Source organism: Daphnia pulicaria, chromosome 1, assembly GCF_021234035.1.
Source record: "Daphnia pulicaria isolate SC F1-1A chromosome 1, SC_F0-13Bv2, whole genome shotgun sequence".
In the NCBI taxonomy this organism is placed as follows: Eukaryota; Metazoa; Arthropoda; class Branchiopoda; order Diplostraca; family Daphniidae; genus Daphnia; species Daphnia pulicaria.
Genome location: NC_060913.1, coordinates 32789645 through 32815935, shown reverse-complemented (window position 1 = coordinate 32815935; position 26291 = coordinate 32789645). Strand labels below are relative to the sequence as shown.

General features: G+C 40.6%; 4 protein-coding genes across 8 annotated transcripts; all 4 read left to right on the top strand.

Moving 5' to 3' along the window:
- Positions 1 to 1018: 1018 nt before the first annotated feature.
- LOC124320630 (clotting factor G beta subunit-like) lies at positions 1019 to 4836 on the top strand. The gene is made up of 9 exons (XM_046783478.1): positions 1019 to 1330; positions 1480 to 1607; positions 2519 to 2826; positions 3087 to 3449; positions 3562 to 3650; positions 3726 to 3858; positions 3932 to 4076; positions 4156 to 4301; positions 4371 to 4836. Exons 2-9 carry the CDS (start codon positions 1496 to 1498, stop codon positions 4530 to 4532), a joined length of 1458 nt encoding a protein of 485 aa, XP_046639434.1. The 5' UTR covers positions 1019 to 1330; positions 1480 to 1495; the 3' UTR covers positions 4533 to 4836.
- Positions 4837 to 8534: 3698 nt separating this feature from the next.
- Positions 8535 to 11499, top strand: LOC124329174 (trypsin beta-like). 4 transcript variants are annotated; one of them, XM_046788240.1, is made up of 9 exons: positions 8535 to 8933; positions 9018 to 9149; positions 9657 to 10039; positions 10149 to 10237; positions 10332 to 10467; positions 10583 to 10730; positions 10802 to 10941; positions 11037 to 11118; positions 11190 to 11499. In XM_046788240.1, the coding sequence occupies exons 2-9, from the start codon at positions 9038 to 9040 to the stop codon at positions 11270 to 11272; spliced, it is 1173 nt and encodes a 390-aa protein (XP_046644196.1). In that variant the 5' UTR covers positions 8535 to 8933; positions 9018 to 9037; the 3' UTR covers positions 11273 to 11499. The 4 variants fall into 4 exon arrangements, with proteins under 4 accessions (XP_046644196.1, XP_046644188.1, XP_046644180.1 ...); XM_046788232.1 differs by having other exon boundaries at positions 9000 to 9149; XM_046788224.1 differs by having other exon boundaries at positions 8535 to 9149.
- Positions 11500 to 13944: 2445 nt separating this feature from the next.
- On the top strand, positions 13945 to 19827 carry LOC124322014 (mucin-5AC-like). The gene is made up of 13 exons (XM_046784260.1): positions 13945 to 14293; positions 16356 to 16639; positions 16759 to 16934; positions 17002 to 17041; positions 17159 to 17314; positions 17436 to 17776; positions 17840 to 18419; positions 18508 to 18596; positions 18692 to 18827; positions 18969 to 19113; positions 19199 to 19344; positions 19428 to 19509; positions 19569 to 19827. The coding sequence occupies exons 1-13, from the start codon at positions 14188 to 14190 to the stop codon at positions 19688 to 19690; spliced, it is 2403 nt and encodes an 800-aa protein (XP_046640216.1). The 5' UTR covers positions 13945 to 14187; the 3' UTR covers positions 19691 to 19827.
- Positions 19828 to 21147: 1320 nt separating this feature from the next.
- Positions 21148 to 25362, top strand: LOC124321029 (transmembrane protease serine 9-like). Of its 2 annotated transcripts, XM_046783947.1 has the most exons (11): positions 21148 to 21253; positions 21331 to 21599; positions 22390 to 22706; positions 23025 to 23352; positions 23389 to 23921; positions 24006 to 24094; positions 24193 to 24325; positions 24409 to 24553; positions 24621 to 24769; positions 24869 to 24950; positions 25044 to 25362. In XM_046783947.1, the coding sequence occupies exons 2-11, from the start codon at positions 21500 to 21502 to the stop codon at positions 25130 to 25132; spliced, it is 1965 nt and encodes a 654-aa protein (XP_046639903.1). In that variant the 5' UTR covers positions 21148 to 21253; positions 21331 to 21499; the 3' UTR covers positions 25133 to 25362. The 2 variants fall into 2 exon arrangements, with proteins under 2 accessions (XP_046639903.1, XP_046639902.1); XM_046783946.1 differs by having other exon boundaries at positions 23025 to 23921.
- The last annotated feature ends 929 nt before the right edge of the window (positions 25363 to 26291 follow it).

The window sequence follows — 26291 nt, the reverse complement described above, 5'->3', positions numbered from 1 at the left end:
GCCCTGCTGGACTTTGCTGCTTCTGCTGCTGCTGTTAATTTGACCTTGGCCTTGGTCGGACTAAAAGCTCCGGCACCCTGCCTCGTGTATAAGTCGTGTGTTTCTTACATTAATATGGATGCGTGCTGTGTGTGTGTGTGTTTGTGCCGGCCAACGCCATCGTCAGGTTTCCTTTTACATGCTTATATACAATTATACATGAGACTACATCTATATCTTCTCTCCGTTGTTTGGTCATCTCCTTCTCCTTTTAGTCTTCCTCGTCTTCCACTTATTACGATCTAATTAACATGGAATCAGAGAGACGTGGCAGTGGCAATCAGACAAGATGGAAGATGAGACACAAACAAAACTGGTCTTATTTTTCAGACCAGTCGCTGATGCGTCACAGTAGACGAGTCAGTTGCCAAACAGTGGAACCTGATGACTGCCACCATGGAGAGAATATTTATTACCTCGCTACTCGATCACCTTGTCTTGCTGTGTACACGCCTACACGGTTATACTTGTGTTGGTTGGAAATCGAACTTCTCTCATTTGTTCCCGTGTACGTTGAATACGAAATACGGTATAGACGAATGTCGAATCTTTCTGGATTTTGATGTATAGATAAAAGATGGAAAAATCTGATAATGATTCATCTGTCCAATTACAAAGCAGAGCAGCCAGACAGGTAAAAAATAAAAGATGAGGCCCATCATAAAAACCGAGTCAAACTCGCTCACAGTCGAAACTATATGAATTCAAACCAGCATGAAAGAAATGCGGAATTATTTAGGCTATAGACTGGGAAAATACAAGTTATAGAAATTCCTCGTTAAAACAAAAGAAGGAGGAGGACGAAAGGAAAAGAGAAGAAGAAGAAGAAGGAAAAAAGGGAGGAGGATCTTAGCCAAAAAAAAAAAAAAAAAAAAAAAAAAGGAAAAAAAAGAAGCAGAGAAGGTGAGAGAGACAAGTGGCGCCACACTGTCAACCCCTTAAAGAAAGGTGCGCGGCCGGAGTAGTAACTCAGAAGCGGCTCTCTTGTGCGAGGGGGGGCTGACTAGAGCTTCGAACTTTTTTTTTCCAACTTTTAGCTTCCAAATATCCCGTTTTTATTTTTGTCTTGTTCTTTACGTTTCTTCGTTTCCCCTCGACAAAATATTAGAGACACCTCTTCACTGCGACACTGCCAATCGATCATCAGCTTAAGAAGAGTCCGGACAAGCCAGTCCGAAACCAAATACATACACACAGTGCCGAGCCCCAACATATTCCGACCACCTGTTGCTTTTCCAGTCAACGGAGAAACCTCTCACAGCACGTGACAACTCAAAGTCCCCAGCTACCGGTATCGATTTGCTTGTTTTCTTATACGCATTTTTTGTACGTTGTTTTTATTATTGGTCGATGAATTGCAAATGTCATCGACTTTATTTATTTATTTATTTATTTTTATAAGTATCATCTCTGTATTTTTGTGTTGTTGTTCCTTAACAGGCAAACAGGCTTGGCAATGGCCCAAGTTCGTCATTTAACGGCCGCTCTCTTAGCCGTCGCCCTTGTGTTGTGCTCCGGCCCGGTCAGCGCCCGCGTTTACCAAACGGACGATGCCATAATCGTTGAAGGTAAGACTAGTTTAACTTTTTTTCTAGTTAAGTGAACATTGTGGTGACGGCATTATAGCGGGGGAGGGATTGACAAAAAAAAAACAGACTCTCCGTGAACTGTTAATTCTCCCATCAAATAGTGAAACAAAAAAGGGAAAGAAATGAGACAGAGAGAGAGAGAGAGAGAAAAGAGATGTCTTGACGACGATACGATAAGGTCAACGACCGACCGGTTGAGACGAATGGAGAGAAGAAGCCAAAGAAGAGGATGAAAGAGAAGGAGCAGAGCAGACCTTGAAAGTGAAATGTGTGGTGGTGGTTTCATAATGGGCCTCCGCATGGTCACGGACGGAGGATTCCGCCCTTTCCTTGCCCACCAAATGCCGTCGGCCAGGCGGTTAACAGTCTCTCTATCACCTGAGCACGACGCCATTTTACCTTCACCTTCACTTCGGGGGATATTTGTTATTGTTGTTTTTTTTTCTTTCCTCTTCTTCTTTCTTCTTTCTTCCTCTTCTTCTTTCCCTTCGAGACTTTTTCTTTGTTTTATATTTTCGATATGAACGCTCGTAGCATTTCTTTTCCATACATACTGTATACCAACAAGTCGAACAAAAAAATGATAACGGATATCGGGAACCTGTTTCACAATTCAAATATCTGCTACCTGTTTCGAAATCTTTGGGAGAAATTGAGTAAAAAAGAAAAAAAAAAGCCCAGTTGCGACATTTTCGAACGTTTATCAGCAACTTATACATAATAACTATTTGATTATGGAACTCTTTCATCATTTCGCCATCGATCGAGAAGAGGGAAGAATCATAACTATTGTCTATTGGCGTGTTGGACTATTTTCTTTTTTTGGGGAGGGTCTGGTTGAACGAACGATGTAACACTGATTGAAAATGACCAAATTATTTCGTCGACAGCCGAGAACTTGGGTGTCAGAGAAGGTCGATCGGCCAAGGACGACTCCGAGGACAAGTTCCCGTTCTCGTTCGGAGAGCAGATCGATTCCACCTTTTCGGGGGAGGGCCAGCAGCCTTCGTCCAGCTTTCCCAGCAGCACCTTCTTGGCGGACGAAAAGTCGTGCTTCACGACGGAAGGCAAACTCGGATTTTGCACGTCGGTCCGCTCCTGCTACCCCAAGTTCAAGTTGCCCGAGTTGAGCAACCTGGAAACGTGGGTCATCGGCACACGCGGCACTTGCCATTACGTCGAAAAAGATGGCAGACAGGTGATTATTTCTTTTTTTGTTTTTCTCCCCGACGCCATAACTAAACTGAGCAATGAACCAACGAAATTCGGTCGGTTACATGCAATAGCCTGTGTCTTCATTTCCTGGGTTTATATTTGATACAAACCGATGGTTACGTAACAAAAGTTTCAAACTGACCCTCACCATCTGTCGCAAACTCAATTAACCCGTCGCCCTAAATTTCTGATATAGAATTTTAATAAGATGATGATATTACGAATTTCAATATTGTTTTCCAGGTTTATGGAGTTTGCTGCTCGAGGCAAGTCTCCACCAACAACAATGGCGTAGTGGTTGGCAGTTTGTACGGAACCATCCCCACCGTGCCGGTCAATCAGGAAACCGGTTTGCCCCAACTCAACTTCCCCTGGTGGTTGTACTTCCCTTACCGGCCCAACAACGCCACGACCACAACCACGACGACGACTACAACCACCACCACAACAACCACCACAACAACTCCCGCTCCCGTGAAGGAAGCCGTTATCGTCGATGGCAAGCAAAACGGCTGCGGCGCTGGGCCGTTCAAAACTTTGAGCATCGACGAACAGAAGCGCATTGTCGGCGGCACGGAAGCCATCAAGAACTCGTGGCCGGGCATCGTGAGTTTGATTGATTCATTTTTTAGCGCAATTTAATTTCAATGGCGACCATCTCTTTAAAAAGAAAAAAGTCCGTTTGATTAATCAATTATTGTTCCTTTTCTTTTAATAGGTAGCGCTCAAGAATAATGGCCGTCAATTCTGCGGTGGGTCTTTGATGAGCCCTACTCACATTCTGACAGCCGCTCATTGCGTGGCCCAGTAAGATAATAATTCATTCATTGTGCGCATATTGATTGAATTTGTAAATTCATGAAATGATTTTGTGTTTTTTAGTATGTCATCGTGGGACGTTTCGCGATTGACCGTGGAGCTGGGCATGCACGTCCTCAAGCCATCTAGTGACGCCCAAGTGTCGAAGAAAGTCCGTCGGGTGACCCGTCACAAAGGATTCGATTCCAGGACTTTGGTGAGTAGCCAAAACATTCTTGAATCCAGTTGGAATTGGATGGCTAATTATATTTCGTTCACATTCCACATAGTATAACGACATTGCCATTTTGACGATGGAATCTCCCGTGTTTTTCACGTCAACTATTTCACCCGTCTGCTTGCCGCCAGCGGGTTCCAACGACCAGTACACGAACAAAGATGCGGCCGTTATCGGATGGGGAGCACTAAAAGAAGGTAAAATCTGGCAGCTTGTTGATAATTCGACTGGAATGCGGATGAACGAAATTTGATGACGCATTTTGATGATGTCCAGGTGGATCCCAGCCGACTGTCCTGCAGCAAGTCACTGTTCAGGTCATTACCAACGACAAATGCAAAAGCAGTTACGGAAGCGACGCTCCGGGCGGAATCGTCGATCACATGCTTTGCGCTGCTTATCCTGGCAAAGACTCTTGCAGCGTAAGGACAACAAAGTTATGCTGCCATTTGTTGTAAGCCAATGAACTAATCGATTTTTTTTTTGTACAGGGTGACAGCGGTGGCCCACTTCTTGTCCAGTCGTCGCCCGGGTCTCCTTGGATTCAGGCCGGCATCGTCAGTTGGGGAATCGGATGCGCGCAAGCGAAATATCCTGGCGTGTACGCCAGAGTCACGTCGTTCATGAACTGGATCGGGAAGAACACCGTGTGAGGAATTTTATTAGGTCACCACATCACATAACATGGGCTTGTTCACAAATAATAAAAGTAGCATTTAAAACAAAACAAACAAAAAAGCCCAGTGAAACGCACCGGGGGGGAAACACGCACACAACTCTGTCTTCTCTTTATTATACTTCCAATTGTTGAATAATTTGCTATGTTATTCTTTTGTTTTTTTGGGTCTATCCATTGAAACATCCTATTTAATTCATATTAAGCCTCCTTTTTTAAAATGCTATCTTCTTATTCGGCCGACGTTTTTATACACTACCCAATGTCGTGATACGAGATAATACTGATTTTTATTTCATTACTGCAATTAAACTATATTGAAAATCGTCAATCAAGAGCGATGGCGAAATTTCTCGTTCAAATTCCGCGTTTGCGAGTCATATATGGAATTTATTTCAATTTAAAGGCGTTAAATAGCCCTGCTTAAAAAAAAGGGATTGGTCAATAGACGTCTGTGTCAATAGACGTCGTACTCAACTGTTCAGCAATTCTATATACTTAACGGGATCCAGCTCATTTTAAATGGCAACAAGTTTCCGGAGATACCTGGAAACGTTTATTACGCTACTTCAGGTCTGAAATAAAAGAGAAAATGAAACTGAGTTAGCGGTAGCCTATATAGCTTACTTAATCGACCAATCGACTCTGTCAAAAAGAAGATCGCTCACGCACGGCTATTTTCCTTATTGCTTTTGAAACTGTCCACTTTTTTGTTCACATTTGCAGAACATTTGGACACTTCAGCATCAACCACAGTGCACAGTGGTTCACGTGAAGCAGCTAAGCATCTTTATTACTAAAAAGTTTATGTTCCCGGCGGATATGGAGAAAAAAAAACAGCTTAAATAAAGCTCAATAAAAAAACAGAAACTAGCCGAATCAAAGAGGAATATCTATTGAAAGAAAAGAGCAGCTTTTTTTTTAAATAAATGGTGTATATTCGCCTAGGCGAATGTTGCCAGTTTATTTACCAGAGTAACGAAACAAAACAAAACGTGATAAAAAAATTCAACTAAGGACAAGAAATAAAAATATATATACTTTAAAATAAATATATTTTAAAACCAAACGAATCAGCTTGGCTGCGGGATAAAAACAGGGTGGCTCAGATAAAACACTTGCAGCGAAAAAGGTGGATAAGGTAGAATTTACAACAAGGCTTTGCGAGTGCTCATTTCTCAACTAAGGCTGACTAAGGTGCTATTCTTTCGTCCAGACAGGGCAAAATTGGGACTAAGTTGCCAAGACAGACCGAGGCGGACAGAAGAGCAGCTTGAGTGTAAATGTTTGCAGAAAAAACAAACAGCGTCATTGTTTCACCATCGTGTGATGTGGTAATAATAATAAATGCACTTGATAGAACTGATAGCAATGTTGTTCACCCTCTCGAGTCGAACGCTATCTGACGCGACCTGACGCAACAAACTGCAATGACGTTTTATCCTTTTCCTTAGAAGGAAAGGCATTTTTCTTATTTTTACAAGTATACGTAGTACGTGCAATACGTGATTAGAATTGATTCAACAAAAATAATGTGAAAAATTTGGCGTGCCTTAAAAAGAATAAGCTGCGATTTGTAAATGTAATAACGAATTTTCGATGACGTTTGAGTTCAGTAAAAAAGCAAATGGACGGATCTTCAGTCGAACCTTGAATTTAGTAGAATTTCGAACGGCTTATAGTTTGACATTTCTGTGACGTTTTTTGCAGCACGTAGCCTACTATTTCTTCAAGGGGGAAGACTGAAATATTCATGTCCTTGATAGTATAAGACTGAAATATTCATGTCCTTGATAGTATATTCCTGTTTTCACTCCATAATCAAGACTTTTTTATTTGGCTTGACATTTACGTGATGGTTCATAGTCTCAATATAATAAATAGCGGTTGCGACGGTTAAATAAAATAAAGATTGATGCTGAAGTTGCTTAGACTGCATGGACTACTTTTTGCGACTTTTTGCTTGACTGACAAATTAGTATAAATTTAAAAGATAAGATTTAATTTGTTTGACGACATTTTGTAAAGGAAGCCGGCGTATTTTTAAATATTTATGATAATTTATTAAAATTTTTTTATCAACCCTGACGATGACTGATGACAAGATCGATCAGACAAGAAGAATCTAGAAATAAAATTCTTGCTTGGGTTCGAGAATTCAAGAGCGGAGAGAATTCCAGCTGACAATAATTTCGCTGGACAATCGCCGAATTTTCCGAGCAACGCATTCTATTGGCAACTGAAAATATTTGTGTTCTTTCGGTGGAAGACGAGCGTGGGTTGTGCACATCGGTGATCGGTCCGCTCCGGCTACCCAGAGTTTAAGCTACCCGAGTTGAATAACCGGGAAACGTGGGTCATCGTTACACGCAGTATACCGGTACGAACCATTACGACAAAACGAAATTGGCAGACAGGTGATTTTCAGATTCCTCCGTTAACCGGTTAAAAAGAAAACCATATAACCCAGCATTTACTATTTACTTTTGGGGAAGTTGTTGCTTGAAGCTAGCAGCTAGCTATATTGACGATAACAGTGTGGTTACTAGCAATTTTGTTTTTTTACCAAATTGTACCAGTGAATCTGTCTGTACTCTGGGCGGTCCCCACGAATATTTCGTTACGGTTGTATTGCTGTCGTATTGTCGGGCATTTGCTGGAAGACGCCAAGTGCGACGAGAACGAAAACATCATTTAAAAAAAACACACCCTCTATGCCAAGTAAGTGGAGTTCAATAAGGCAATCCAGACAAGCTGCGGCGTCGGACCCAAGTGCTACTAAATTATTAGCCATCAACGAACAGAACGGAGTCTGTTTATAGTTTCTGGTCTAATAAACAAATTTTCCACGGCAATAACCTATGTATTATGGGTGTTGTTGAAATTTATGCAGCTTCCGATGTGATGGATATTATTGACTTCTTCCAATGAAACCTTAAAAAAAGGGGGATCTATTACGATTTATTAGATACTGTACATAATCGAAAATTACTTTTCCAATCTTATTTGTTATGTTAAAAATGAATCAATTATGGCAGTCTGTCAAAGGAGTGTGCCAGAGAGTTTATTGCAGAGCTAGGCATACGCATCATGTATCCAACTAGCGATGCACCGGTGATTGAGATAGAAAAACATTCCTGTGGTCAGTCACCAAAATAGTTTTGTGAGTAACTGACAGCTAGCGGTGATTCAGCGATCACCGCTTAATTAATTGCCACCAATTATATATGCATCTAGTATGAGTGATGGCTGCGGACCATTTCTTTTCTGATCATCTTTGGGATTTCCTTGGGCAGCCGTTGTTCAACTAGGGAATCGGTATTTCAATACGAATAGGCTTCAATAAAGAGCGATCCTTTTTTTCAGGACAAGCTTTTATTTTACAATGGTTTCTTGACGAATTATTTACAAATATTATGTTGATTATTGATACTTGTATGATATGGTTACTGAAATCTGATTAATATTATCATAATTCTAGAAGTGAAAACGAATTTTAAGGTTGGGCCATCGCAAGTCAAACATATCTTTTGAAATGTAGAGTAATCCATGTGACATTCGATCGGGAATTAGCTCAACAAAAACCTACATTTTTAACTGGTTGGTGGTTAGAAACAGAAACAGTCTATATGATTGCGTACGCATTTACGTACGTACGCTGCGAATCTGGCAAAAAGTAATTTTATTTCAAAAATGTATTTCCACCCAGTTCAAAATCATGAGTCATAAAGCAGCTATTACGGCGGAAAACTGTCGATGCTTTTCTTGTGGAAGTGTAACAATTGAAGACATCCGTTGAATTGAGGTTGTACCCGTTAGTATACCGGTACTCGATCGAAAAAATGATAATAATTCCGTGAATGTGTTCAAGACTGCAAAGTTTATTTAGCAACATAAGAACCGTACCGTAACATACACATTTAATTAAAAAAATTACACAAAAACTAACATAACAAATAATTGCACCACAAAAAAGAAACCAATCCAGTTAGATAGGTGATCGTAAAGAAACCAGTGGCACAACATATTAGGCCAGACGGCGAAATAAGAAGTTGCCTCTAAACAAGGCGCGCACGGCATTCAAAAGTGGATTTATTTTTTGTGTGATGGAGGGATGGACTTGAGTTTCACACTACATTTTCATTGCGGTTTTGTCATCCCGTCACGAAAAAAGAAAAAGAAAAGAAAAAAAAAACTTGTTCAACTGAACTTTTCACTGCCGTAACGCCAATCGATCAACAGCCCCGAACAGCCCAAGAAGAGACCGGAGTATAACCTAACCTAAACAAACACATCTTAGCCCCTCAGCACTTGCTGCTTCGTCAGTCGTTGGAAAGACCTCTCAGTGTGTGATAGCTCAGTTCCGTTCCAGTTGTCGGTATCGTTGATTTGACTTCAATTATTCCATGCATAATTGTTACTCTGTTTTTACACAATCTTACAGTAACAGTATTTTTTCAAGAGAAACACTGAAGAGCGTCCATGATTCTAGTCAGACCGTTAGTTGTCGCCTTTTTAGCGGCCGCCCTTCTATTGGGATCCGAATCGGTCAACGGGCGTATCTATCAAACGGATGATGCCATTATTGTCGAAGGTAAAACGAGTTGACTTTTCATTTGAATGTACTATAGGACAATTTTTTTTTAAGAAAAACAAATGCGTCTGCCAAATCTGATGACTTTTAGGAAAACCATAATACGGGAGAGAACGAAAGAAAAGAGGGACGAGAGACAGTGAATAGCCTTAAGGACGATTCCACCATGGGTCAATGACCGTTTCAAAAGACGAACAGTGCGAGAAAAAGGAAGAATGAAAGACAAAATAAACAACAGGAACGTGAAAAAGATTTCACTTCTATTCCGCCAGGGCTGTCAGTTTTTTATTTTTTTCCTCGTATGTCGTAACGACAAACGGGAACAGGCCAGCCTTAATCGACAAATACTCCATATTTGGTCTGCACACACTTATTTCGTCCTTTGAAATGAGGCTAGGTTAGGTTCTGAATTTTAGTTCGACATATTAGATTTTATTTGCTATTATATTGTGTACTGCATTAGGTAACATAACATTTGGAGTAACGTGTGTTGTGACTCGATTACAGCCGAAGACCACGACCGGGACAAAAACAGTGGAGAATTTAAAATCCCATTTTGGTTCGAGAGTAACTACTTTAAAACCAACGGTAGCAGCAGCAGCAATGATGTTGAACAGACAACCCAGACAACCCAGACAACCAGTTTGACAAACAGCTCTTTGGGGTTGGTCGATCTTTTTGATTCCAATGTTACGACAACTACAACCAGCACCACCACGACAACAGTTACGACAACAACGACAACAACAACAACAACAATGCCTTTCGTTGAGGAAGAGCCCGTCTTTCCGGAATCCAGCTGCGGAGTTGGACCTGCTAAAACGTTAACTATGGAAGAGCAGCGTATCGTTGGAGGGACCGAGGCCGTTAAGAATTCTTGGCCCGGAATTGTGAGTTTCTTGACCTATCCAACCTATATGCTGTACCAACCTATCAAAAATCAGCAAAGTGTATGTTTATTTCATTTATTTTAATTACCTATTTTTGTTGATTGTTTAGGTAGCCCTGAAAAAGAACGGGACATTTATTTGCGGAGGGTCTTTGATTGCCCGGAACAAAATCCTGACAGCGGCTCACTGTGTGGTTGCGTAAGTAATAAATACTTAAAAGTCGGTTACAAATATTGAGGGAAAATTCACTGATTGACTGATTTTCTTCGAATAATAATGAATTTCTGTGCAGAATCCCGCAAAGGGAAGTTAAACTTTTGACCGTCGAGCTGGGAATTCACTCTCTGCTTCCATCGAAGAAAGCCGGCGTAATAACGAAAAAGGTTCGTCGAATGACACGCCACAGGAGATTTAATCCGAGAACGTTTGTGAGTAATTACTGTAAATTACAATAATTGTAGCCTAGTTAAAATTATAACTTAAAATCCACTTTATTGAAAACTAAACTTATTATATTTGTTCTTAATCTCTGAGGTTTTCTAGTTCAACGACATAGCCATTCTGACGTTGGAATCGAACGTGGATTACAAGTCGACCATTTCACCCGTTTGCTTGCCTTCGGCAAATTCCAATGCTGAACAGTATGCTGACAAAGATGCTACCATTATTGGATGGGGGACGTTAATTGAAGGTGAAAATCTCAAATTGAAAGTTTTGGAACATTTTTCAGAGATAATCCACGTTTGCTTTTCTGTGTTCTAGGGGGATTTCAATCGGCAGTCTTGCAACAAGTGACGGTCCAGTTGATGACCAACACCAAATGTCAATCGTTTTATGCTGGAAAAGACAAAATCTTCGACCACATGATGTGTGCCGCTGCTCCAGGCAAAGATTCTTGTCAGGTAAAGAAAATTGGCGCTTGAACTGTTCTTTGCGTGATAAATTGATAATACATTTTACAAAACTAATACATTTAAGCTTCACGCATAATTTGTAGGGTGACAGCGGTGGCCCCTTACTCGTCCAACCTTCGCCCGGATCTCCTTGGATCCAAGCCGGCATCGTCAGTTGGGGAATCGGTATATTAACCTACAAGTATAATCAAAAATAATAGGGAAAAAAGTTCACTATTGGCTTTTATACATTGCAGGATGCGCCAGACCAGAATATCCTGGCGTCTTTATCAGGGTGGCGTCCTTCTTGAACTGGATCCGAAGGAACATGCGCTCGTGAATCTTCCATAACAACGCTTGTTTATTCACACAAAAAGGATCCCTTATTGCATAGAAACGTGATTGTGATTGAGACGTTTCTTTTTCTGGTTACATATTCATAGCTACGATCAAAAAAATATCGGCGCATGAAATGGCTGAACCGTTATTTATTTATTTAATATTATTATTAAAGCATTAAATTAATAAAAATATAAATTGTGAGTAGCCTATATTCGATTTCAGTAATATTGGATTATTATTTTTTCTTAAATGAGAATTCTCTAGAAACTCGCAGCAATGAGATTAGAACCTTTAACAGAACCAGATTGAAATCCAGCCGTATACTACAATGATCTTTCCTTTACCTCGTCACGAAAAAGGAATCACGCAACAGTAGATACAGTATATAAATTAAATTCGCGCTTATTGAATCTGTTTTTTAACTTTCACGCCAATAGCACGACTCGTTGAATGTGAAAAGTCGATGACTGATAAACGATGAAGGTTTCAGCAGAAATCTCATCTTAATAACTGGGCGTTCAGTTAAAAATGATAGAGTTACTAAGGGATGAGAACAACGGTATGTCGTTGTACGTGAGAGAACGTAAATACTCCTTTTTTTCTCATCATGACGACAACCTAAACTAGCATGCTTTAGTTTTATTATTACCATCATAAATGTTTATTCGAGTTGAAACCGCTCATTGAGGTGCTGTAAAGAGATCGTTCCCATTTGGCAATTTCGTCATACCTGACTTTTTCCAATTGGAGTGCGGAAACTCCACCTCTGTTTTGTCGAATTGACATTGCTTGTACGAAAGGTAAAACAGAAAATAATATCGAGTAGGTACTCTTCTTGCAATTAGACAAAAATTGGACAATTAAATTAAAAATTTTACGTAATTATAAACCGCATCTCTTTCCTGTATTTCCGGACGAAGGAAGTCGAGGAAGTAAGACTCAAAGATGCCGATGATATTACTAATTATTTTTAAAAGAATAAATTTTAACTGTTTTTTTGTTTTTTTTTGTTGAATAAATAGTATAATGTGTGTAGGTACAACTAATAGGTCGGCAGTAATTGTTATAAATGCTTACGTGTATTGTTTGCGGGAATAAAGGTTTGGTTGCAACAATATCAAAAATTAATGACAAGGATCAAGAAAAGGGTAATGTCATTCGGTCGTTAAACCTAATGGAGAAAATGGAGACTGTAGGTAAGAACCAAGCGAGACATCCAGACATGTTTTTTTTTAAATGCTGCTTATAGTCTCGGTCCTTGACGCAATTAGTATCGACGTTGGCTACTAAGCTGAACGACAAAGTGATAAGAAAAAAAAGAAGAAAAAACTCATTAATTACTCGTTATAAAACTCTTTAGTAATTTGATTGTGGGGTAATAACTTTTAATTTGTCATGTTCGACTGATCATCTCTTATGTTCAACCGATCGTATTTGTTGAGGAGGAGATAGAGGTGGCCGGTAGGCTATTTACTGGCTATTTACCTAGCAACTTTTATACTTTTTATATGTGAAGAATGGCATTGACCGGTCTCGTTCGAGCTTATATGTAAGAGACATTTCGCATTTACTTCCTTCTACAAGTTCTATGTATTCTTTCCACAGAACTTATCAAGCAGGTGTTGATTCGTGAGAAACAATACTTTTTTTTTCTAAATTCTTGCGGGAACACACACGAGTTAGGAAATTCATCTTGCGATAAATTTACGATAGCGGTAAAAATCTAGAAAATCGTATGCATTGTTTCTTTTAGATTTTTAAATAATAAGATCACATCATTTATCAGAAATGATCACGCAATCGAACACTCGGTTCAATAGAGCCCACTTAATAAATGTGCAGCTGAAACTATATGAAGTGAATTATAGAAAAAAAAATATAAAGCCATCTTTGGGAACTACTAGATTGTTTTCTAGTCTACATTTTCGTACCTTTGACGACGTCTTGAAATCTTTACAAAATATATGACATGAATTATGTCATTTTATTCGGTATCGGTGTTCCCTGTTTCATTTCGAAATTCGAACAGATAAAAGACAAGTGCTATGTATAAAATTAGTGCAACTCCAAGGTGTGAACAGGAGAGAGATAAAATGTTGTACCAGTACTTTTTTTGGTTGTGATCACCAATTTTTCTAGGAATAAGGTACATTACAAGCCCCAGAAATATAGCATCAACTTTAATTTATCGTCTTATACGCATGAAGTTCTGCACATAATATTATAGTGTACTCGATAAGCGGAATTTGTTGTTCGCCTATCGATAACTTACTTGTGTAAGAATTCCCCGCAACGTTACCGGTGGTTTTGCTTCAAACCATATAGGCTTATATAGGCTACTACGATTATGAGATAGACTTATACTGTCAGGCTGTAAGTTAATTCCAATATCCAAATAAAAATACAAATAATTCAGGCTTGATCGCCTAAGTTGAGAATTTTTGGAAAAGGTAGTGTTGCTATTAAATTTTGGTACCCCTGTCAATATAAGCGGAACAAGACATGGGATGGGAACTGGATTCGGGAATCTCTTTGGGAGGGGGGGGGGGGGAGGTGTCGGAAAAAACCGAGTAATCGAATAGTCACAGGTGGCGCCAAACTCAAACTGTTGGTTGACGAAGGAAGTAAGTTCGTACCAATAAAAAAAGGGAGATAAAGAGAAGACACCGGGTAGCCGGACACAGAAGCTGGACGCATTTGGTTCGATCCGGAAGCACTGTTCTGCAATATCCCTCTTCGTTACTTTTTTAAAATCGTATTGCGAAGTTTTGTTGCATTCCAAATTTTAACTTGCTTTTTTAATTACAAGTTAAACCAAATCCTTAGTGAACAGCGAACGGAGAAGCGCAACTCAATCGGTGAATGAAGGTGGATTCGGAACACCTGAAAACAAAAAATTAATTAATTAGCAACATGATTAATAACCGCTTCACTTTCCTACTGCTGCTGGTTATCACCTGTTGCAGTAGACCAGTCTCTTGCCGCATCTATCAAACAATTGACGCCATCATCGTTGAAGGTATTGTTACACCAGTTTTCTTATATGACACTCACCTCCAAATGTTTTTATTGATATATTACATTGCTTTTTCATTACTGCATACCATCACCATCATTAGCCCTTGATTTTAAATTGCAAACCAGAAACACAATGTTCTTGGTCAATCATTTGTGACCTAAGGTATCGGGTTTCGGGACAATATTTAAGATCTTTCGAAAATCGAAAGATAGCGGAAGCACTTGTCTTATTGTTCAAAAGCCAAATTTCTTTTAACTCTGACATAGAAAAGCAAATATTTGTTATCCATTTTAAAGAAAGTTGTAAACACAATGCGATTCCAGTTTCCGATTTAGTTTTTAGTTGAATTAGTGAATTAGTGTGAATTAGGACAACTTGGGTGCGTTACAGCAATCGCAACGAAGGGCTTTTCTCATGATTCTGAACTGACATTTGAGTTTTCCTTATTAGTTTTCGTTTCATGATAACTCAGTGTTTTGTATACAATGAAGAAAATCATGCAGCAGCGTGTGAATAAACGAAAGAAATGCCGACAATTACAGGTCTTGGGCGGGTCTTGGAACGGATTTTTTGGTTTTTTTATTTTTTATTTTCTTTTCTATGCGAGTTCGCGAGTTCGCAAGCCAGTTGCACAACTATAAAACAGATGGGGCTAGCCACTAGCAACAAGTGACCCAAAAAGTAAAAAAATTGTCGTGGTGATGTGAATGTTCCAGATCACAGTTACTTATGCAAGCATCATACACTTAAGGGTTAAGGTTATTTATCATAAGCAACTATAAAAGCACTACAAAATCAATGATTGCGCTTATTCGAAATAATTGTTGTATTTCTTTTTAAGTTCCCTTTGAGCAACTCCCTATTTTAGGCATGGCAGGATCACAGAAGAAATCCTACGTATGGGAATTATAGTTTGTTTAAAAACGTGATATGTGTTAAATGATCAGCAATAGGAATTATTTATTAGCCAAAGCGTTCAGCTTTTACGACGATTGGTTCGTCAACACGTTGATACTTCAGCTAACTGCTAACTATACTGATTGCCTTACTGCCTTGATATACCGAAACTGCAACCAAGCAAGAGCTTCACGGGTATAATCACTTTTCGATTCTTAATTAATACCGGTAGTTGAGAATATTGCAGGGTTTATTGGTGGTTGAAAATACGCGGAATTTCTGGGATCCAGTTCTATAAATTGTGTCCTTCCCGGTTAGCTAACTCAGGAGTCAGAATACTCAGTTCATTCGGCCGTGAGAGCGTTAAATGTTGTTATGGCCAACACCTTAACCTTGACAATGAACGTTCATTTCGTTTCGGTTCTGCTGGTATCCATGAAGCATCACAGACGCCGACTGTAGAAAAAAAAGACAGTTCCTTGTCACTCCACCTTTTCCCTATTTTCTGTAAGTTAAAAAAAAAACAAAAAAAAAACAACTCTTATTCTTGTTGTCATCCCACGTTCATCTCCATTTGTTACAAGATTGACAGCATATCTCCCGTAACGTGTATTTTCATCTAGAAAAATATGTTAAATACGGAATAGGAAAATCTCCAGCAGAAATTCCATTTGCGACTAAAACCAGCAGTTTGAACAAAACTTTTTAGGAGCAATCCTTACAGGAGGTATTTATATCTATGGAGAAAATACCATTACTAAGAAATACTTTTTATTGACTCAAGCCATCCTTTTTTTATATGATTGGTGGGTTGCGCAAAGTTCAGTTTTTAACTCGTCGTAACTATGTAATTTTTTGTGGCGTCTGATTCCCTTCTGTTGTAAGTTACTTTAGCTAGAATTTCGTTTTATTGTTGGAATTTGACAAGGGGTAGCAATGTATGTACGTACGTACCGGTACTTGATTTTATATCAACGTTGCCATGAAAACAGACTAATAGGCATGGTAAGTGAGCACGCGATTTTGTTTTTCATTGCTATTGGTGCTATGGCTGCTATCTATATATGATTATATTATATTTATTATGTATATTTATATTATTATTTATATTATATTCCACCACTCAAAAGTTAATAAGAATTCTGTTTTAATTATGCTTTGCTAGCGGACGAAATCGTCAACCGAACTGCCCGATCGGCAGTCTACGACAGCAGCGAAGTCGATTTGTCAGTTGACTTTAGTTACCCTACATCCGACCAGCTGGCTTTACCCAGTCAGACGTCTTTGCTATCAGAACGAGCCTGCAGAACTGTGGATGGGAACGTGGGTACTTGTGGCTCCATTCGGGATTGCTATCCTAGCATCAAGCTGCCAGAGTCGAAAAACGTCGAGAAATGGATCATCGACTCAAGTGGCAGTTGCAATTACGCCAAATCTAATGGCAAAGAGGTAGAAACTAGTTGGGAATCTCTCATGTATAATGGAAATAAAAATATCGCAAGAAAACACTATAAATTCGTTAATTCAAATTTAATCTTTAATCTTAACTTGGGCATGCGAATGCCTAGTTTGTTGGGCTGTGTTGCTCAAGGCAGACTCTCAGGACCAACACTACGACAACAAACACCACGACCAGCACCACCACGACTAACACCACGATAAACATTCCAGTCATTCCGGTGGTAGACATTGATCCTGCAACTGGTCTCCCCGTTGCATCATTTGAATGGTGGAACTATTTTCCGTAAGTCTTGCCAATAAACCAATTTAATAACAAAATTTGGCTTACTATAAATTGTATTAACATCCAGATTTAATCCACTGACCACGACCACAACACCGCGGCCTACGGTATGTATGCCGACATTATTTACTACCTAGTACCTATTATTATTTTTCTGTATAAATCAAAGGAAGCATTTTCCCGTTTGACCGTATTCACGCTTTAACATTCGTTTTTCTTTATAGACAACGACGACCACTACTACGACACCAAAACCTACGACAGGAACCGATATTTCGACACTTTGCGGTAACGATGGAATTCCCACTGTTCCCATTGATCCCCTTACGGGTCAACCGGATCCTAATTTCCCTTGGTGGCTGTGCTTTCCTTACTGGCTGGTAAACATTAATTTTTTTTCCCCTTGGTTGATTGATTGAAATGTGTGTGAACTTTTTTAAATTATAGGGGATTATTTTTATGCAAGTGTAATGTATTTTTATGCCTTATTTTTTATCACAGAAAACAACAACAACATCAACAACGACAACCACCACAACTACAACCACTCCTCCTCCTACAACAACAACAACTCCAACCACAACCACTACACCAACCACTACTACTACACCAACCACAACTACTACACCAACCACAACTACCACACCAACAACAACAACTGAACCGACCATAACAACTGAACCAACTACAACAACAACCCCAACCACGACAACAGAACCAACTACAACAACAACCCCAACTACTACACCTACTACTACTACTACACCAACCACAACCACTGAACCGACCACAACCACTGAACCACCAACAACAACTCCGGAACCAACTACCCAGTCAGTAGACTACCCAGACTTCCCAGACCACCTAGTCTGGTTCCAACAGTACGGTCCAGGAAATGGTTCCGGACTGCCAACAACAACCACTGAACTGCCAACAACCACTACTGAAGTCGCCACTACTGAAGCAACAACTCCAACGGAAGCTGTTACTACAACCGTTCTTCCCTCAACAACAACTGAGGCCCCCTCAACAACCACTATGTCTCCAACAACAGCAGCTGAGGTCATCCCAACAACCGCCGAAGCTACCACAACAAAAATAACAACTGAGGCCACTACAACAACCACTACGTCCCCAACAACAGCAGCTGAGGTCATCCCAACAACCGCCGAAGCTACCACAACAAAAATAACAACTGAGGCCACTACAACAACCACTACGTCCCTAACAACAGCAGCTGAGGTCATCCCAACAACCGCCGAAGCTACCACAACAAAAATAACAACTGAGGCCACTACAACAACCACTCTTCCTCCTCCAACAACAACCACCCCTACCACCACTACTCAGCGCACCACGAAGCCATCCAATCCACTGCTCAGTGCAGAGGGCTGTGGTATTGGACCTTACAAATCGCTGTCCTTTGACGAACAGGATCGTATTATCGGCGGGACAGACGCTATCAAAAACTCTTGGCCGTTCGCTGTGAGCTTATTTAGATTAATAATTAAACCACATTTGTTTCACTTCTAATAGAGACCATTAAACCAATAACTCTTCAATCTTCATCTAGGTGGCCATACTCAACAACGGGAAACAATTTTGTGGCGGCTCTCTGATCGATACGATTCACATTTTAACGGCGGCTCATTGTGTGGCTCAGTAAGTCTATTAATCATAGCTTAAATGGCAAACAGACACATCAAATAAGACATAATTGACAACTTAATAAAATATATATTTTTTTTAATTCGCAGTTTGTCTTCGTGGGACATCCCCCGATTGGAAGTAGTCCTGGGAATGCATACCCTTAAGCCCCGTATCGATCCCCAGGCGATACGGAAGAGAGTCTTGCGCGTGACCCGTCACAAAGGATTCGATTCCAAGACTTTGGCAAGTTGCCCATTAAAAAAAAAAAAAAAAAAAAAAAAAAAAAAAAATTTGCATTTGTCTGAACTGAATTTTATTTATTCATTTCTTTTCTTTTTTGTTTCTTTTCAATTCGACACCTGAACTGGAAAACTGGTTTGACAGTATAACGATATCGCAATCATCACATTGGTCTCGCCGGTGGCGTACGGACCCACCATCTCTCCCATCTGCCTCCCAACGACGAGTTTCTACACATCGTACGCAGGGAAAGAAGCCGTTGTTGTTGGATGGGGATCTCTAAAGGAGGGTATGATTGAAATTGAAAAAAAAAATGTTAACATACCAAGGGGAAGTGTAATAGGAGACACAATTAATTCTATTATGTATACAAGGCGGCACACAGCCAAACGTTCTGCAGCAAGTTACTGTCCGAGTCAAGACCAACGCCGAGTGCAAAAAGAATTACGGGATAGATGCACCGGGAGGCATCGCAAATCACATGCTATGCGCCGGCACCGCTGGCAAAGACGCCTGTAGTGTAAGAATTGAATGAATAGAAAACTAAGTCTGAGTAGGCCAATTTTTTCGACTGTCTGGTGTAACATTTTTGTATCCATTCAGGGTGACAGCGGAGGTCCTCTAGTCATCCAGTCAGCTCGCGGCGCTCCGTGGGTGCAGGCTGGCATCGTCAGCTGGGGCATCGGTAATGAAAAAATCCAAATGATGTTGAACTGTGATTATATTCAATTGCCGTCCAAATAGGATGTGGTCAAGCCCCTTACCCTGGAGTCTACACTCGAACCGCTTCCTTCATGAACTGGATCAGGACCAATGCGCAGTTCGAAGACGAAGAGCGACGCTCAGTTGTCGCATTTTTCTATTAATTTCCACAACCGATGGCGGATCAATTTATTTATCGTTTTTTGACAAATAATCTTTAAGTAATGGATTTGTTTTTAGGGCACGGCCAATTCCTACTAATCACGTTTACAAGTTAAAATACAATTCTTTCATGGGCTCAGAAGCAACAAGCACGCTTTTTTTTTAAATTTATACGGATGTCTGCTGTCTGTCGCCAACAATTCGTTTCATTGTTGCACAAAGCGTGTGCCAGCAGCGCGATCATGTTCGCACCGGTTCTATCCACCCTTCAAACCCGATTCTCTTGTGCTCGTTTTGTTTACGTACGGAGAGAAATCGCGCAAGGCAACCGTGATCTAAGAGGCAACTATGGATATCGAAGAAAATCAACATTCCTTAAATTAAAAGATTCGCGAACAGTAATGAAGAGCAGCAATTTGCAATAAATTATAGCTTACGAGTTTATTGTGGGCAATATTCCGGATTGTTTCTCAACCACCCACATGGAGTCTTATTACGATTTCATTATGTACCTGTGTCAGACAAACGTATTGGTTAGTTTTTTGTATAGCTAATAAAGCTAAGGATGCAGGAACACGGGAAATCGAGCCCGCAGAGTTGCGGCGACAGATAGGTCGACAAGAGACCTTGATTACATAGAGCCAGGGCAGCAACCACTGCCAAGAAGCCAACAGCGTTCCTCCAAAAATGCGAAAACGAGTTTTGTTTTATTTGTTTGATTTTGTTTTGTTTTGTTTTTCTTTTCAATTTGTTTGGATAGGATGTTTTTGGGATTTTCCGCAAGCTTTCAAGCTTCTAGGCTTCCTCGCGGATTATTCGTATTTTAATTGTCTGGTCCACTTTACCAACAAGACGAAACGTGACAAAAAGATTTCAAGATTATTACTCGTTATTGTAGTCAGGAAACGAGATGGACTATCCGTGTTATTTTGGACACGCAAGCCATCATGTAAAAAAAAAAATATTCCATCGACAAATAAAAAAAAATACTGATATTTCTTTAACTGGTATATTCTCACAATTCAATTATTACAATGATATGACGCAACCTAATTTTGGCTGCCAAATTAGTTTTTAAATCATGTTTAAATGAATGAATTTTTTTGTGGCACCGTTCCATATTTATGATTATACTCTTAACTTCATTCCGTTAGAAAAAAATTTCAAATCAGTGTAACAAATCATAAGAAATTTTGCAATGATATAAAATGGAAGTCTTGTCTCATAAATACATGTAACGCGTTGGCATGCAGGAATAGTCTTTTTTTTTGCAGTAATAAAAAAAGAACAAACGACGAACGTCTTTCTTTTTTAAACGAAGGAGGAAAAATAAAGTAAAATAAAAATATTAAAGCAGGGGAAATGAGCACAAAAATACAACCAGTGGCCAACTTCAATCGCCAGCCGTCGTCCCTATTGGGATACGGAATAACAGGTTGTCGGCCAAGTGGGATACGAAAATAAAGAGGATGCCAACAAGCATTAGGGTTAGTTGCTCTCCGCTGCAACCGATTGCTAGTTGCTTTTGTGGACAGGCACCAAGCAGTGCACACCTTTACGAACTGGTGACTTGTTCATTCATTATCAGTTTTATCACTCATTTGTCTTTTAATTGATCCTTATTTTACTTGAATTGCAACAGGGATTTTGCTGATAGCCCCAAAAATCGAATTGACCATAGCATTTTGCTAGCTATACTTACTGTTGTCGGAATCTCCCCCGGAAAGTGCATTGAAGTGTTGAATTCCTAAACACGTTCCATTCTTCCTGGAACTTAGGAGAACTTACATAACTCACAGCTCCCAACAAAAATGAGTAGCTCCGTTTCTGCCATTCTCTCCATTCTTTTTATTTCCGCTACTTTGGTCTCTTCGCGCATTCATCAGACGTCAGACTCCATTATTATCGAAGGTACCATTTCTGAATTTTTTATATGTTATGGGCAGTAGACAGAAGCTTTTAAATATCATAGAAAAGAAAGTAATAATCATTAGAATTTACAAAGTAAGTGGAAGTGGACAGCAGCTTTGATTTTTTGCTAAATTATTTTGACTTCATTGCTAAAAATCTATTTCCGAGCTTAAAGGAAAATGAGGCTGAACGAACTAGTAACGGGTATGGTTTGGATCCACTTATGCAATGAGTTGCCTACCTCCTGGATGTTGTTTTACTTTTACCAAATGCACATAAATTAAAATGAAAATAGCAAAAAGACACAAAACAAACTACGGACTTGTTTACATTTTATAAGGAAATGTGGAGAGGGCCGCGAGTCCGCGTGCTCTTTGCATTCCATATGGCAGGGCAACGGCCATCGCGCAAAAGAGGTCACGCTAAACAGTTGAAAACGAAGGCAAAACCTGCTTCGTTTCTAGGTGAGTCTGGGACTGGGAGGAGATGTTGACTTTGGCTGGATTGAACTCGTTTTTTTTGCGCCCGAACGAATGGATTGCCGGATCGACACCAAATGAATTGCCAAGCACGTGACTGGCGACTGTCAAATGCCGTTTTCGACATTATTATTAATGTGTTTATAGAAGTAATTGGGAGACAGCGACAGTGCGAGTGCGCAACGCCAATGTCACCTTCATAATTCATTTGTCCATTTCGCTCGGTCAAACTTGTTTGCAGATATCATTCTAATTTTTTCGCGGAATCGAAATCAATAATTGATTCAAAATGATTCAAACTCGTATTGCAGTCGAACCGAAATCGGGAGAACGAAAAGAGCGCTACATCGATACTGCGGGGAAATTCTTCCCGTTTTTTCTTCCGGCGGTTGACGACACCCTTTTGAAGAATGTCATGGTCAAGTACCAATCCATTGGCGTGCCGGCCAATACCTTCCTGGTGAAAGAGCAGCCCGATCAATGCTGGATGCCGGACGGCAAATCCGGTCTCTGCGGTCCCGTTCGCTCTTGCCATCCGCACGACGAGCTCCAGGAGCCTCTCAACCCGGAATCCAGAATGCTTCCGCCTCGAACCCTATGTGGTTACGTCAACAAGAATGGCAAACAGGTTAATACATACCTTCGCCTTCGCTATGTCTTTTGGGGGGATTGATAGCAAATAAGTGTAGATCGTAAAAGCACATGATTATAATGGCCGCCAACAATTGAGATTTCTCTATTGCCATTTTATAAGTTGAACGCCCTCCAGCACAGCACGTCAGCCGTTTGGTGTAATAGTAGCCCACGGGCCATGGTTGGCAGTCATTTGTTGAAAGCATTTGTCCGACTTTTTTTTCGTAGATAGCGCATGTTATTTATGTAGGTTAACAAAATGGCAAAAACTGTATACAAATGGCTGACGTTGACATCATTTCAAAATGTTTAGGACACCGGTGTGTGCTGCCCAAGGGCAACGCCGGACTTAAATGGATGGAACCCTTGGATGCACCATCCGTTCCTCCCGCCAATCGCCTTGTATAACGTCCCAGCAGCTTTGCCGGCTGCTACTTGGCCTTGGTGGGTTCCCGATGTCAAGCCGACCACCGAATCGCCCAGCAAGACCAGTCCTTGGTGGGTCCCCGAAACAACAACGACAGCCGCACCTTTTAGCACTTCGAGTCCTTGGTGGGTCCCAGACGACTCGACGACGACCAGCCCTTGGTGGGTCCCTGAAACGCCATCGACAACACCATCGCCTCCTTCCAGCTCGTCGTCGACGACGACGACAACGTCTCGGCCCAGCACGTCGACGACGACGACGTCTCGGCCCAGCACGTCGACGACGACGACAACGTCTCTGCCCAGCACGACGAGTCCTTGGTGGGTCCCGGAAGTCACTTCAACTAGTACTGCTTCGCCTTCCAGCACAACCAGTCCCTGGTGGGTCCCTGAGACTTCGTCGACAACAAAATCGCCTCCTTCCAGCACTCTGTTGGTGACGCAATCGTCGTCAACGACCACAACTCGGCCCAGCACGACGAGTCCTTGGTGGGTCCCTGAAACCTCATCGACAACAAAATCGCCTCCTACCAGCACTCCGACAACGACAACGTCTAAACCCAGCACGACTAGCCCTTGGTGGGTTGCTGAAACTCCTAGCACTACCGCCAGACCGACAGTTTCGTCAACCTTAAAGTCGCCCAGCGGAACTCCCAGCACGACTGCCAGCTCAGGCGGATCTGGCTTTCGATGTGGCACTGGACCCATCAGGGTTCTCCATACGGACGATACGCAAAGAATCGTTGGCGGAATAACTTCCGTCAAAAATGCTTGGCCTTTTGCCGTGAGTGTCGTGGATTAATTCAATTCAAACTTGTCAACTGAGAATGTAATTGACGGGTAATCTACTATTTTGGTTTTTGAATAGGTGTCATTAATGGCTAAAGGTCGTCATTTCTGCGGAGGTTCGCTGCTGGACAATCAACACATTTTGACTGCGGCTCATTGCGTAGCAACGTAAGTGTCGGCCATTATTCAAGTTCGGTTGACTGCAACCAAATTTGGATTTAATAAATATTTGAAAATCATTTTGTGTAACATTATTACCAAAACAGGTTGTCTTCGAACGAAGTAGCCGGAGTGGAAGTGATACTCGGTCTCCACACGCTCAAGCCCATGGATGCGCAGGTGGTGCGGAGGAAACTCCGTCGCGTCGTACGGCACAAGGGTTACCATGCGGCCAATTTCGTGAGTCCGGGAGAAATTATCTTTTTTTGTTTTTCAAATGAGCACATATCTTGTTCTTACTTTTTGTTTGACTACTTTGACAGTTCAATGACATCGCCATTCTGAAAATGGACTCGCCAGTCAAGTTCAGTAGCACAATTTCACCCGTTTGCCTTCCCTCTGACGGCACTCGGGACCTTTACGTGAACAAAGATGCCGTCGTTGTTGGGTGGGGTGCTCTGCAAGAAGGTTTGCACATGTCCGGATACCGAAAAATGAGCTGAACTGATTAATTATCGTTGTTTCCCCCCCGCAGATGGTAAATTATTGCCCATATCGCTGCAGGAAGTGACAGTTAAAGTGCAGACGAATGCCGAGTGTCAAAAAAGCTACCAACAAGATGCACCAGGTGGCATAAACAACGACATGCTTTGCGCGGCATATCCAAAAAAAGATTCCTGCATGGTAAAACCAGAGACGATTTTTCAATCTTATCAGAAAAAAAACAAAACAAAACGAAAAAAAAGAAAACGGACAACTGATATGATCCTTAATACCATACAGGGTGACAGCGGTGGCCCTTTAGTTATTCAAACATCCCCCGGCTCTCCTTGGATCCAAGTTGGTATTGTCAGCTGGGGAATAGGTATAGGCTAGATTTTGATATTCTAAAAATGTTTACTGAAAAACAAGAAATATTTTGACTGGTCCTTTTAATTTTGCTGCGCCTCCACTACAGGATGCGGACGGGCAGAGTTTCCCGGCGTGTATGTGAGGACCACTTCTTTCCTTGAATGGATCCAAAAGAATTTGGAATTTAAAAAGTGAAGAGACTACCAAATAGCGAGTGGTAGCTGTTTAACAAAATCTGGATCTATACAGCTTACAGCATAGAAGCCGCAGTGTACAAGTTGATGCGTCAAATGTGAAGCCAATCACTGGTTTGATCACATCAGTGTGTTATTTCGTTATTTTAATTTAAATGGGTCGGATGTTATTTGAATTTTATTTACTTCGTCAACTTCTTCAAGGAATTATACATTAATCAGAAATGTTAATGCGCTTTGTTTCGAATTCGAATTCTTTTTCTCGTCAATATGTTACGGTCGGAACGTGCGAGAATTACGACCAATTTATAACTTCACGCGGGAAGTTTTAGAAAAGTTCCAACCATTTTTAACTCTTTTCATGTTCTGTTTATTAAAATGTGTGAAGAAAATTGAGTGGGCGTCAAAAATAGAAGGTATTCAATTCAATGATAGTTAAACAGGACACGGTCGTTTATCGATACACGCATATTTGCTAATCCGTGTGAAACGTGTCAGAGATAGTTCTAAAAAGCTAAGCTGAAATTCACATTCATAAGTGCAGCGAGTTTTTTGTTCTAAAACTCTAGTCACACACTACCGGTTTGTTGCAAGTTAATGGCCAATTTCTTCATACGGAAGATAACCCGGAATGTCGATAACCCACGAACTTGAATTATTACAAAAAATCAAGACCGGAGAAGATTTCACCATTTTCTTATGAGTAACTTATTAAATTTCGACATGCATTGCCGTTACAATTCATGTTTTTTTTTGTTTTTTTTTTGTCCTTTCCGGATTTCCGACAAGATTCCGGAGTTCATTGTTATCAACGAACAGAGCATCTAAAACTATGCAACTGATTACCCAATTTAAAATGTTTGATAAAATCACAATGTTAGGTGACAGATAAAATTGAATTCGCCCATCGCCGAACACAGCGGAAATTACGTCTTGTGAAATATTTCGTGAAGTGACCATTTTCACGGTCTGTTACTTTGCTTGACAAATATTGGCAGGCCATCGCCAAAGACAAAAAAGACAAAAAAATAAAATAAAAAGGAAAAATAGCTTGTGAAATGCTTGTGAACTGGAGAGCGTGAATTGCTTAAACAAGGGAAACACACAGAAACAGGCATAAATCAAACAGGAACAACCAAGAGCGACCACAACAATAAAAA